Here is a 13,056-nt window from a genome sequence, read left to right on the forward strand (position 1 = left end):
TTTATACTTGGGTACTCCGATTCTCAACCATATTCTAGATTCCTTGATGAGTTTTTATTGGAAGCTGTGATCATTCAGAGATCCTGGACTACACTGTCTATCAATAAGTATTTGGATACCTGTGATAGAATAGAAAAAACCACATTTATTCATATTCAGTAGTTGGTAGAACCCAGCAGATGCTTCCTTACGGATGGTATTGAACGACACAATACTTCCGGATGCCTGATGAAATATATAGGAAGCTCTTATACTTCTCCTTTTTGCTAAATCCCCTCCTGACTTTGACTCAAAAAAATGCAGCAAAATCTACCAGAAAAAACCAAAACATTTTGCTTTTTGGAAACATGCAGCTTCAGCCTTATGCTATGTTCACAACTCCATCAATTCTTCTGTTCTTCTGGTCTGTTGAAGAATCGGAGGAAAGGGAAAACTTTCCTTCTAATGACAACAGCAATGGATCTCAGTTGTGTAAACCCATTGAATGGGGTTCATTGGGAGGCCATCATTTTTTACAGACATCACCACATGAAAAAGTCAGGTATGGAGGACTTTTTAATCTGGGATTTCTATGCGACCCTGCACCGATTCTCTGAATGGATGCACATATGAACACAGCCATAGTGGATACTCATAGTATCCTGAAATATCAATTTTGGAACATATTTTCTGAAAGTTCTACTTCGTGTTATTCCACTGTTAATTCTCCTACAAATTTATGAATAACTCGACAAGTAGGTGCTACTCGATGGGGGTTTGAACCTGTCCAAACAGAACTGACAGTATCAGACTCTGTAGGAAAGCCAGAATTGAATTTAGCAGAATGGAGAAGTAAAGGGCGGGAGTGGGTTTAGTAGAATGGAGAAGTATAAGTACTCCTTTTAGATTTCATATACGTTTTGAAGCTGGCTTTGGTTAAAAATAAACCCAGCAAAATCTGTAATATGAAATGTAATTTTTCCGCAACGGGTGGCCTCAGCCTAAACTAGACAAATCAGGAGAGGTGTTGGGTCCGGGAGTAAGGGGGATGGTTTTTTTTTTTTTGCTTTACTTTACACTTAAAGAAACAGTCATAGTCAAAACTAGCTGGAGAAAGACTAATAAGACAGCTGGAAGTATATAATGAATGACAGAACTGTAATGTAATTCTGATGCTGGGCTATGTAAGGTATTATTTTTAATCTGGGGATTTCATAGGGTTAATGGCACCAGAGAGACAGAGCGCTGAATATTTATATGACTGCTATTTCCTATGCAGGCAGGATACATGTCTGGTATGCTGGTACCTGTGGGAGTTGGTATAGCTGGAGCACTTTTTATCCTTGGAGTTCTGTACAGCATAAAGATTATGAACCGCCGCAGGAGGAACGGCTTCAAACGACATAAAAGAAAGGTAAGCAACAGCCTCAGCTTATCCATTCATTATGGTATAGCTTCAGTACGTTACTAACCTTGAATAACCCAACACCCTACCACTAAACTACTAGCCCATGTCCGGGACACAGGACACAAGTTAATGACTGGTCTTCTTTGTTTCCCCAAGCAGAGAGAGTTTAACAGCATGCAAGACCGCGTCATGCTCTTGGCGGACAGTTCAGAAGATGAATTTTGATGGGAACTGCTTGAAACACGTGGGGATTCAATGACAGTTTTGCAAGAAGAAGAAGAAGAATACAGTTCCTGCAATGTCACTGCTATCAGCCAGCTGTATAACACCCTGTAGTGATTATCATGCATTGAGGTCGACAGCATGCTGTCTTGTACATGTTTGTTTTTATACAACAGTGAAATGATCCGTGTTAATATGCAAAGTCCTTCTAGTGCAAGTGTGATACGTTTTATAGCAAGCTATTTTTTGTACATTGTAAGAATTTGCTGTCAAACACGCGGAAGATGTAAATAGTAAGTATGTACAAATCTGGACTACTGCTACATGGGCAACTTTGTGACCACGATTAGAAAAACATAGTTGTGTTCTTCTTAAAACAGCATAATTCTTATCTCTGGGTGGTGACTGGTACACATATAAAGAGGGCCTTTCATCCCATCCACCAACTCTAACTCCGTCACTTATTCCAGTAGATTTGGAATCTTTACTCCAGCTCCCACCATTTCTGAGCAATCGGTGATGTTATTTTCAGTAGCCAATATGGTGGCTGATGCAGATCTTCTGAGATCACCCACCTGACAGTAGCATTTAGAATGGTTTGCTGAAACGAACAGCACCATTTAGTAAGGAACGATGAGGACTAGAGAAAAAAATCCCAACTGTGCTGGAATTAGGAGAGCAGGGCCTGTTGCAGGATGCGAAGACTTGGAATTGGTGGGAGGTGGTGAAAGTTCCCTTTGTGTACTTAGGACTGAGCTGCAGTCCCAGACACAACCTATGAACAAGTATGGTGCTGTTTCAGGAACAAAGCAGAACCTTTCCTCTGACCCTAGATAACTCCTTGGAGCCATGGTGGATTATACCTTATCCCACAGCCATGTAAGCTTCTGATGCTACCAAACATGGTTCAGGGCTCCCAGAATTGGGGGTGTGGTATTACAATAATAGAGTAGCCCATGTAGCTGTAGCTACAAAAACGAAAGAGAATATGTTGATGAATGATTCAAACAAGATTATTATAGACCAAATGGCAAACACAACATAAGAGCTAGGTCAATGTCTCTTGTGGTTTTTGCAGCATGTATTTTTGCTATACAATTGATCTCAACAAGATAATTCCTACTTTGAAAAACCATCCTTCCAACCAGCTGATGCGCCTCCTAAAATCCCCTGCAAATAGATATTACTAAGTAGAGTTATATTTAGCCATGTTGTGATGAAACATAGTATCACATGGTGCCCATATGATGAATGGGTGGCTATGTACTGTGCGACTTGTCTATGACAAGACTCTAAGGCCTGGTTCACACCAGCGTAATCCGTTCGGGAGGTCCCCATGCGGATTCCTGAACAGAATATTGAACGCAGGTGTTAACCAGGCCTTAGCAGTTCTGGTTCATAAATGTGAGGTCTTAAGTATGGGACTTCCCTCTGTGCCATTTGTTTGGCCTAACAAGGCACATAGACAGGGGTTGTCATAGCCAGACAAGCCCTTCAACTGATGGCAGAGTGACAACACTTTTCAATCCATCACACAAAGGAAAAACAAAATGATGACTCTTGTGAAAAACTGATCATGATGGAACCGATGATGACTCCTGTGAACACGTGCATGTTTTATTACTTTGAGTCCCATAAAAATGAATAGGATATGTTGACAAAAAACACCATGCAAACAAAGTGTATAGACAGTGCTAGATACGCAATAGCTTGGACACTAGTAAGAACAAGAGAAAAAAAATGATAATAGAAAGGGCAGGAGTGCAGAAACTATAGACATGTTACCATACACCTGTCTCTCCTAGGATGCAGCTTTAATAATGTGTATACCCTCCTCTCCTAGTCAGGAAGGCTTCATAGATAACATGTCACCTATGGCAGTGTCCATCCTGACATGTAATAGGCCAATGTCTGCATGATCCAGGTTAGGATAGGTTCCAGAAGAATGCCGTCAAATGTACACCACCGAAATATGCAACTCCATGATGTTATATATCAGCCATTGACTCCCAGTGCAGAGCTATAGAAAGTGTAGTCTACTACACAGTCCAGTGCCAGCTCAATGTATGGCAAAGGGACACTCTTTTGGCATACAGTCCATCTGGTTCATGTTGGTCAGGATTTCTGTACTACATATATGGTAACTTTAGGTGCTTGGGATGTGCAACCATCTGCAGTGTAAATACATTTAAGAACATTTTAGGAAATCATTGTAATTCTTCATCTTTATGTTACAAATGGAAATGACCGATTGTTGTGCCTTTAACGCCCACCCCCTATCTTTTAGCTATATGACTTTCAATCAGATCTGGTATTTTTTTTTGGCCCTTTTTCATTTCTAACTAGTTGCCGAGGAACAAAAATGTATTCGCCATGAATATTTTCTACCAACCATGCAGAGAGTCTTTCCTGCATAAGAGAACTGTAGCTGTCAGAATTAATAGACAGTATGGCTTGTGTACACGTAGACCTATATAGTGAAAAATTGTACAAATATAACTACCATTTTATTTTTTTTGTTATTGTGTAAGGACTTTGGAAACATGGCTGCTTCCTTCTTCTCCAGAAGTGACATCATGTTAATTGATCACATGGCCCTGCTGAAGCTCAGTCTCTTATTTTAATGGGACATAGATATGGTATTGCCATTTACCCAACGGACATGATGTCACTTCCTGAGCAGAAAGCAACCATGATTTTGAAGTCCTGCGCAACCCCTCCAATATAAAACTGGTTGTAACATTTTCCTTAGCAGCCTTGTAGCTGAGCTGTTACTAGGAAAGTCCATACACATTTGTATTGTGAATATGCAGAGCTGAAGCATTTACCAAAGAGGGATGGTCACTTCAAATGGCTGTATCTCTGGTTTTATACCACCTAGAAAAATAGTTCTGCCATCACAAAAAAATTCTCTTTCATTGGGAACTAGCTATCACAAAACCCAAGATATTAGTTAAAAATACAATTGGGAGTTTCAACTTAATATACAGCATATTTTTTAGGTATAAATTGCAGATATCGCTATTGAAAGTGAATATCCCCCCTTTAGTAAATGCTGCATTAAGGATAAGTGTATGGACAGGCTCTCCCTGGAATTGCTTAGATAGAGCTAGTGTGAACTTTACAGCCTGTTTTCTATTAAAAGAAAGTTTGATTGGTTAGTATATTACAAAAATATTCAGCACTCCCCCATCCCGACACAATAACAAATAAATAAAATGGGAGTTCCACTTTAATTTACCATATATTATCATGACAGCCATGAAAGGTGTGCCCATGTCACGCCAGATGTAGTAAGGCAAGGGTTACTATGGTAGTTTCACTAGAATTCAGTTGAAGATATGTGGACAAGCTCTGTGTTTCAGCTGGTGACAGCGCAGCAGAAGATAATTGTTATCTATTGCTGTCTCTTTAAGAAGAGGTCACTATTTATTGATCTGTAGAAAGAGAAAGACAGAAAACCAGTATCTTCCGCACCAGTTCAGAATAACGGGGATATCTGCCTGGTAAAAACATTCTATACTGGTATGTGACCAATGTAACTACTGACAATGAGACCAGCGATTGGTTGCAGCGATTATGGGTCAGTACATAAAAAAAAAAAAAATTCTTAACCGGCATCACTACAGCAGTAAGTTAGAATCAATAGCTTAGCAACCTTCTATTTTCTACTTGTACGCAGATCAGACCCATTGGCACTACAGGTCACTCTATACTGTGATGCTGTCACTTGTCCTAGCTTTGAAAAATGATTTGCAATATTCTGTTCCAGTGTGCAATAATTCATCTCTAGGACCGATGTGATGTGTGATAGGATGAGAATACTGGAGCCTAGAACACAGTCCTAATGGAAACAAATGGGTGTCGTTATATGGCCTATGATATACCAGGCTGTGAATAAATATACAAACTGTGAATTGTCCTTCTCAGACATCTCTGTAAATAGTTAAACATGATAACTACTAGCCTAGTGAACAAAAACTAAATCATGCCTCGCTACTTTTATATGGAATATACTTTGTGTTTGCTCTCTAATGCGGCCCATATACATGGGATGAAATTGTCTAAACACAAAGATTTGGCCGCCAGTGATCAATGATGTGTAGGGGTATTGTAACAGCATATTTCAGGGGGTTGGTTTGGAGAGAGATTGAACATGTTGGATTTCACACTGCCCAATCCCTTGTTCCTACCGGAGATACACCAGCATCAGACGGGTCTAGGCAAGGGTCTACCTCTCCCTGATGAAATAAATATACATACTCAGCTGAGCCGTTGTGCATGTTTATATTGGAGTTGAAATAATTGTCGCTGACAGGTATCTTATATGTATGGCCAGCTTACTATATAGCCCCATTACTTGTAATGGCATGGGATTGCTATAGGTAAGTAACATTAGGAGATTCCCTTCAGCACGTTATTATTAGAATAAAATAAAAAAAGTCAAAGATGTAGTACTGTATAAAACATACAGACACTTGCTATAGGATATCAGAAAAACATGAGAAAACCTGGTTTTAAGTCTTCACCATTTGTTTGCTAAATTCATGCAGAGCTCAATGTGTCAGTTTTGTTAGGCATCCATTCTACATTATTTGTTAAAATGGTATTTTCTTTGATTTCTTATTGTCAGGGTCTGGGGTTGCTAGGTGGGGTGGCATAGACACAAAAGTCCAGATTCTTTTAGTCCAAAACAAAGGTAGAGTTTATTTTCACTCAAAAAGGTAGTGCACCAACAAAAGGAAACAATACAAAAATAAATCCCTGCTCGGCTAGGCTCTAACTAAGCATAGAATAGGTTACCTCACCTAGAATAACAGAAATCAAAAGCCAGTTGAGTCATTCAGGACACAGCTCCCAAAAATATGACTTCTCTGTCAGCTCTCCAGCCAAACTCTGCCAAAGTGTTGCTGCTGGAGCTGGCTTCTTAAGCCTCATTGATGCGGAGACTCTCTGCAGCTGAGTCGCTGCCGGAACATCCCCAAATTGTGGACTGGAGGGGGGTGGAACGACAGGTCCCACTATCAATCCTACCTGATATTCCTAAAAATCCAGCCCAGTACTGAGCATTTACCAAAATGCTCAGCAGACGAAAGTTGTCTGCTGAGAACAAACATTCCTGGAGTTTTCTCATCTCACCCACCTGAGTAGTCTGAGTGAGTTGTACACCCCCTCCATTACCTGACCAGCCATCGGCTTACATTATGTTCACCACTAATGGGCAATTCTCCATGATCCTCCACCATTCCTGTTCCAATGTTAACAGGTCTCTGCTGGCGTTTTCTTGCTGACCCTGCTTTGACATAAGGAATGCTAGGAAATGCCCAGTCAGCCAGTCACTGACTAAGAAGGCTGATCACTGTGGCCAGTGATTGGCTGAGTGGGTTTTCTTCTGTGAATTGAGTTAAGGCTGAGACCCCACGTTGTGGAAAAAGCAACTTTTTGTTGCAGATTTTACTGCGATTTTGGAGCCAATCCAAGTGTGGGTACAATAGGAATGGGAACTACCGTATATAGGAAGATCTTATACTTCTAATTTCTGCTCAATCTATTCCTGGCTTTGGCTCAAAAACCCCCATCAAACCCCCAACATAAAATGTGGCTTTTCCTGAGCCTTAACCCTAGAAACTAAGTAACTGACCAAAATGGGAGTGGCGGGTAACAAGGCGAATGTAGATTCTTTTATTTTTAAATTTTGGACCTTTGCCAAAAATGTTCCCTGCTGGACAACCCCTTTAATGGTATAGTTTACATTTGTGATACAGAGTAACAGATATTAGGAGAGAATTTAGTACTACAGTTCCAAACTGCCCTTATGACCCAGAACAAGAAACATGGGCCAGGTATTATTCTTCCAGTGCATTTTAGATCATGAAACGTTGACTCTGCCTTCTAGGTATGGGTACTAACGCCATGTTTGCTTCTTCAGGTTTTTATTTGTACTTACATGCTCAGTTGAACAAATATTTGACAGTAAAAACATGCAAAACCTCAAGTCATTGGCATAGAAGTAGACCTGAAACTGGATTTAGACAACCATGAAATATATTACATATATAAAGTAGTTGAATTCCAGCATTTTTCAATATAGTGTAAACATGTGGCAATACTAATATGTATGTAGAGATATTCTTGAATGCTAGTATGTGCTTGTCAATTTTCTACTGTACCAATGACATGGACAACTAGCCATGTCAATAAATAAAGGGGCAACTTTGAATTTTGACTTTGTAACCATTGGTTTGGCAACAGAACTAAATAAATATCTTCTTAACATGTATTGCATGGAGTCACTGTAGAACTATATGCTGCAAGTCAACATGACGTAATGTCCAATTAAAAAGGGTTCCAAATTCCTGTGGTTTTATTTGTGATAGTTTGCGATGGTAAATCCTAATCCAATCCACTCTTCCAAACAAGTCAACGGATCCCAGAAACTAATAAAGGGTTGGTGGATTTTGATCAAAGGTCAGCGCTGGCCCTAGTGGGTGTACAAATTGTTCAGTCACTCAAGGAACTCCCTTGTCACTTTTGAAGGTAGTGATGGTCTGGGCACCCTGAGTTTACACTCACTACACTTGGTCCTTGATCCTAAGATAAATTAACTGGACAGTTATTTGGACACTGTATGGTACACAATAAAAGACAGGCCATGGGAATATATAAATCTTCTATTGCTACGATGGACCAAAAACAATACAATAAATCCGTCTAATGATGGACAAGAAGAATGGATTCTAACTATAATGGGGTATGTTAGGTATCCATTATTTTCTCCCTGATCTCACCAGACTAAAGTAGGGATTCTTCATTCAATTTCAGGTGGACTCTGTGCCATACAGACTCCAACATGGATGTGAACATAGTCCTACAGATTTGTGGGGTATAACAGTCTCCTACTATCCTCAAATAGGTTTTGCCACTCTGTGTAGCATGGACCCCCATTTAAGAACCAATGGGAGTCCTTTCAATAACATGCCTTGAACCTACATATTTATTATGACATACCAGTTTTCTGCGGTGCATTATACTAAAAATGTTACTAACTGGTGTAGATCTTCAATCTGTCACACGGACATGCACCTGATTTATTAAGAGGCCGGAGGCTTTTCATGTATCAGGTGTACCATGTGCCTATCAGGCCCTTTACTGAAATGCCAGTGTTAATAAATCTGTCCCAGTGTCTTTACACTTTTCTTACTTTATTTTCCAAGTTTTATTTCAGCTGGAAACTTACCTTTTCAATCTCTGGGATCTGAAAGCCACCATTATCACAGTGAAGGTAAGATTACTCAGTTGTTGCCAATGGAATCTCTTAGAAGAAGCAACAGGGTTCTACTAGAAGTTATGGAGATGACCCTTTTACTGAATTGCCTTTTAGGAAAAAACAAAGCTGATAGAAATAGAAGGTGATTCGAGGACACTCAGTGAACAGTGAATTGCAACACGAAGAAACGGACTTTTGTGCTGACATGTATATTCTGTTTTGTAAAATTAAAAGTGATATTATAATTATCAATTATTTCAACACATAATATATTGTAAATGTCAGCGAACCGTGGACCCACTATGCTACCAAAGGGGTTTAAGGCCACCTTTAACGGCATTGCCCGGTTTGACCTGGTTTAACCTAAAGTGAGGATCTGGACTTTTCTTTGGGCAGCCTGCTAGGTGACTACCTCCTGAAGTGGTCCACGTTTGGTGGCAGCTGACTATCTGGTTGCAGGTCAGGACTATGTTGCAATTCACCATAGAAACATAAAATGCATGATGTGAATACGGAAAAAACTGACAGGGACCAAAAATACAAATAACGGAAGCCAGGGCTAAAACAGAAAAGGACTACAGGACTGGCACCAGAAACCCAGAGGCCAGCAACAAGTCACAGAGATATATTCCAGAAGCCACAGACCAACAGGTAAGGCTAGGTTCATACCTGCACCTGCTGTCGGTTCCCGAAGAACAAAAACCCAAATGCTAGTGTGAATCTAGCATAATGGAGACAGAAGCCATAGGACAATAGGTAACAGAGGCAGAGATATTACAGAAGGCCATAGATAATAGGACTTACATAAAAACAGGGAAGACAAATGGAGAGATTTATGAAGATGGTCGCACATCTCCTCATAAATGAAGTACCTCTGGAGGGAAATCTTTATCTGCTCATATCAAAAACACCAGTTGCAAAAATGTATGTCCAACTGGTAAATACTAATAATAAATCTAAAGAAAAACTCTAAAACAGTATGCCAGCATTCATATAGCATATCATGACTAGGAAAGTGAAGCCAGTGCTCAGCCAAAGTGAGACTAAAGAAGCAGATTTAAATATATACAGACAGTGATTGGCAGAAGGAACTTTAGCAGGTGAGAACACTAACTCAAAAAGAGGAGCACCCAAAGAGGAAGCCAAGTAAGTAGGTCTGCTGAGAAGACAGTATGCCGCAAAACTGAAGCTCTGGTGTTGCACATATGTTTACATTCCAGGAATTGACATTCTAAAAATTGCCTACTACCAAATCTTGGATACATTACACTAATGCATTGCAGAATTTGTACATCTGTGTATCAATGTACATGTATCTTATTACACAATAAATATAACCTGCCAGTGCTATGTATAAGGAATTTGATAAAAGGAAAATGTTTGTTTTGGTACCGTGTTAGCCAGTGGTTATAAAATATAAAAAACAAAAAAACTTTGCAAGTCTTCAGTAGGTGATACCTTTTTTAATGGCTAACTCATATTGATGACAGAATATGACGTTTCGAAGCTTCCTCTGAGCTTCTTCTTCAGATATCTGAAGAAGAAGCTCAGAGGAAGCTTCGAAACGTCATATTCTGTCATCATTATGAGTTAGCCATTAAAAAAGGTATCACCTACTGAAGACTTGCAAAGTTTTTTTGTTTTTTATAAGGAATTTGAGTGAGCTAAAGCAGCAGTCCACAACCTTGTTTGTACCGTAGACCACTTTTATGCAAGCAAATTTTCCGCTGGCCTGGTGGGGTTTGGGTGGTGGGGCAGGTTTCAAGTGAAAGGGCAGCTCATAAGAAAACATCATAAAGTGAATATGTATCTATTACACTTATACATGTCCCTTTACTTTATTAAGGAAGATCATAACAATATCACACATAACTTATTGGTGGTATGGACAGCTCCCTTAATAAAAGTGTGGGTAGGGCACAGACCTTCCCTCAATTATGGGTGATATGGAGCAAGCTACTTTAATAAAATTTAGGTAGGGCAGGGGGAGGGAACCATCACTTAGGGGGCACTATAACTGTAATAGCGCCATAATAGCGCCCCCACAGATAATAGTCTCCTCACACACACAATCAGGTAATATTATTAACTGAGGGGCACTATTACTATAATAGTGCCCTAGTAGTCTATGTGGGGGGAACTACTACTCACGTGTAAGAGTGCCCCCAGTTAATTACATTGCGTGTGTGGGCGAACTATTCACTATAACTGTACTATCACTGTAATAGTGACCCCTTTACAAACAGGTAAAGTTATTAACTTTGAGGGGGCACTATAATTGTAATAGTCCACACACATACAAGGAAAGTTATTAACTGTGTGTGTGTGGGGGGGGGTACTATTACTGTAGCCTATGTAGTAGCCTAGTAGTGCCCTCCCACAGGTAATAATCCCTCCCATCCCCCACATACTGTGTTGCTATAATTACAATTACTTAACTGGCTCCCGGGACCTGTTCTTGTGCACAGGATGTGTGCATCTTCTGTTCTGTTCCCTGGTTCCAGTGGCACCATAGCAAAGACTGTGGGGTCAGAATAGAAGATGCACACATCCTGTGTGCAAGAGCATGTCTCAGGAGCTGCATTAGTAACCTGGCAAGTTGAAAGTGATCTGCTGGTGTAGCCTGCACTATCAAAAATGGGTCCTGTGGATATTTACCAGGTCTCAACTGATGTTCCTATACTGCATGTCATATGCAACATATGAGCATCAGCCAACACCTAGTAGCCTACAAAGGTCTCAATGACTTAGCTGGCCTGGTACCAAGTGATCCACAGCCAGGTACTGGTCCGCAGCCGATCATGCTGATCATACTAAATGGTTATTTGATGTTACCGTGCAAACTTATAAAGCTTTGCAGTTTTCAGAGCTGTGCTATACTGATACAATCAGCAGCTGAGGAGAGATATTTAAACTCTGTTCTTATCCACCCAGGTGCCTGCTATTAGTTTGCACTTTAGCAACGTTCTGACCTTTGATCATTTGTGCTGGATTTCTGCATTAATTACCATAGACCTGTAGTCTTCTGATTTCGACTCTGACATTACATCTTGGATTGACCTTTTGGTTTAGACCTGTTCACTCTTCTGATTCACTCCTCAGATTTAGATCTGCCTTCTGAATTTGCTGTGGGCTCTGGTTTGACTTCAGTTTGTAAAGAGTTTACAGGATCAGTCTGTGCTGTGTGAGATTTAGATAGCTTATTCTTGTAAACTTTGTGGTCAACCTATTCCTGCAATTTTATATATTTGCTTCATTGACAATATCATAACACTAAGGGTCCCTTCACACGGAGTATACACTCGCTGATCCTGAACATGTAACACGTTTCGAATCAGCGGCGTTAAAACAGATCCCATTTCTTTCTATGGGAGCCGCCATACGTGCGCTCCCCATAGAAATGAATGGGCTGTTTTTTTCCCTATTGCTTTCAATGTGATACGAGATATGCCTAAACCATACGTATAAACTATCATATGAAAATAATTCATACATACTGTACACTGATAAGCCATAAGTGAGTACCATTGCTTATCTGATGACAATGACATCTGTTAAAAGATAGGATATGTTATGCAGCAAGTGAACAGTCAGTATTTGAAAGCAGGAAAAATGGGAAAGAGAATCCGAGCAACCCTGACAAAGGCTAAATTGCGATGGCTAGTGTAACATGTCTAATGATTTTGTGATTTTAATTAATTCCAAGACTCTTCCTTGTTTTTGTTGCTGTTTCAATATTGATGAGTGTAAATATAGTACTATAACCAAGCATAAGTACAAAACCAGTGTGCCGAGTTCATAACGTACATTAACAGAACCATCATAACATTTATACAGCACCAGAACCAAAGAAAACCAAACTCATAACATAAATAAAGTGCAAATCTAAACTCATTACATAAAATACAGCACCAGAACCAAAACCACTGCATGAATAAATCAGAGTCAAGCTCATACCGTATATACTCGAGTATAAGCCGACCCGAATATAAGCCGACCCCCCTAATTTTACCACAAAAACTGGGAAAACTTATTGACTCGAGTATAAGCCTAGGGGGGAAATGCAGCAGCTACTGGAAAATTTTCAAAAAATAACATGGTCGGAGTTTTTGGGTGCAGTAGATGCTGGGAAAGGGGAGGGGGTGTTTTGGTTGTCTGTCTGCCCCTTCCCTGAGCTTGA

At 40.0% G+C, this 13,056-nt stretch overlaps 1 protein-coding gene across 3 annotated transcripts in view; it reads left to right on the top strand.

The window, feature by feature from the left end:
• Positions 1-1,950, top strand: part of ARMH4 (armadillo like helical domain containing 4) — a 115,332-nt gene extending 113,382 nt beyond the window's left edge. For 2 of the 3 annotated variants that reach the window (XM_075282758.1, XM_075282760.1), the window contains exons 7-8: positions 1,259-1,393; positions 1,544-1,950. In XM_075282758.1, the coding sequence (XP_075138859.1) occupies positions 1,259-1,393; positions 1,544-1,612 (204 nt within the window). In that variant the 3' untranslated portion in view covers positions 1,613-1,950. The remainder of the gene's footprint in view (positions 1-1,258; positions 1,394-1,543) is intronic. The other variant, XM_075282759.1, reaches the window with a different exon arrangement.
• The last annotated feature ends 11,106 nt before the right edge of the window (positions 1,951-13,056 follow it).

This window comes from Leptodactylus fuscus, chromosome 7 (assembly GCF_031893055.1).
Source record: "Leptodactylus fuscus isolate aLepFus1 chromosome 7, aLepFus1.hap2, whole genome shotgun sequence".
In the NCBI taxonomy this organism is placed as follows: Eukaryota; Metazoa; Chordata; class Amphibia; order Anura; family Leptodactylidae; genus Leptodactylus; species Leptodactylus fuscus.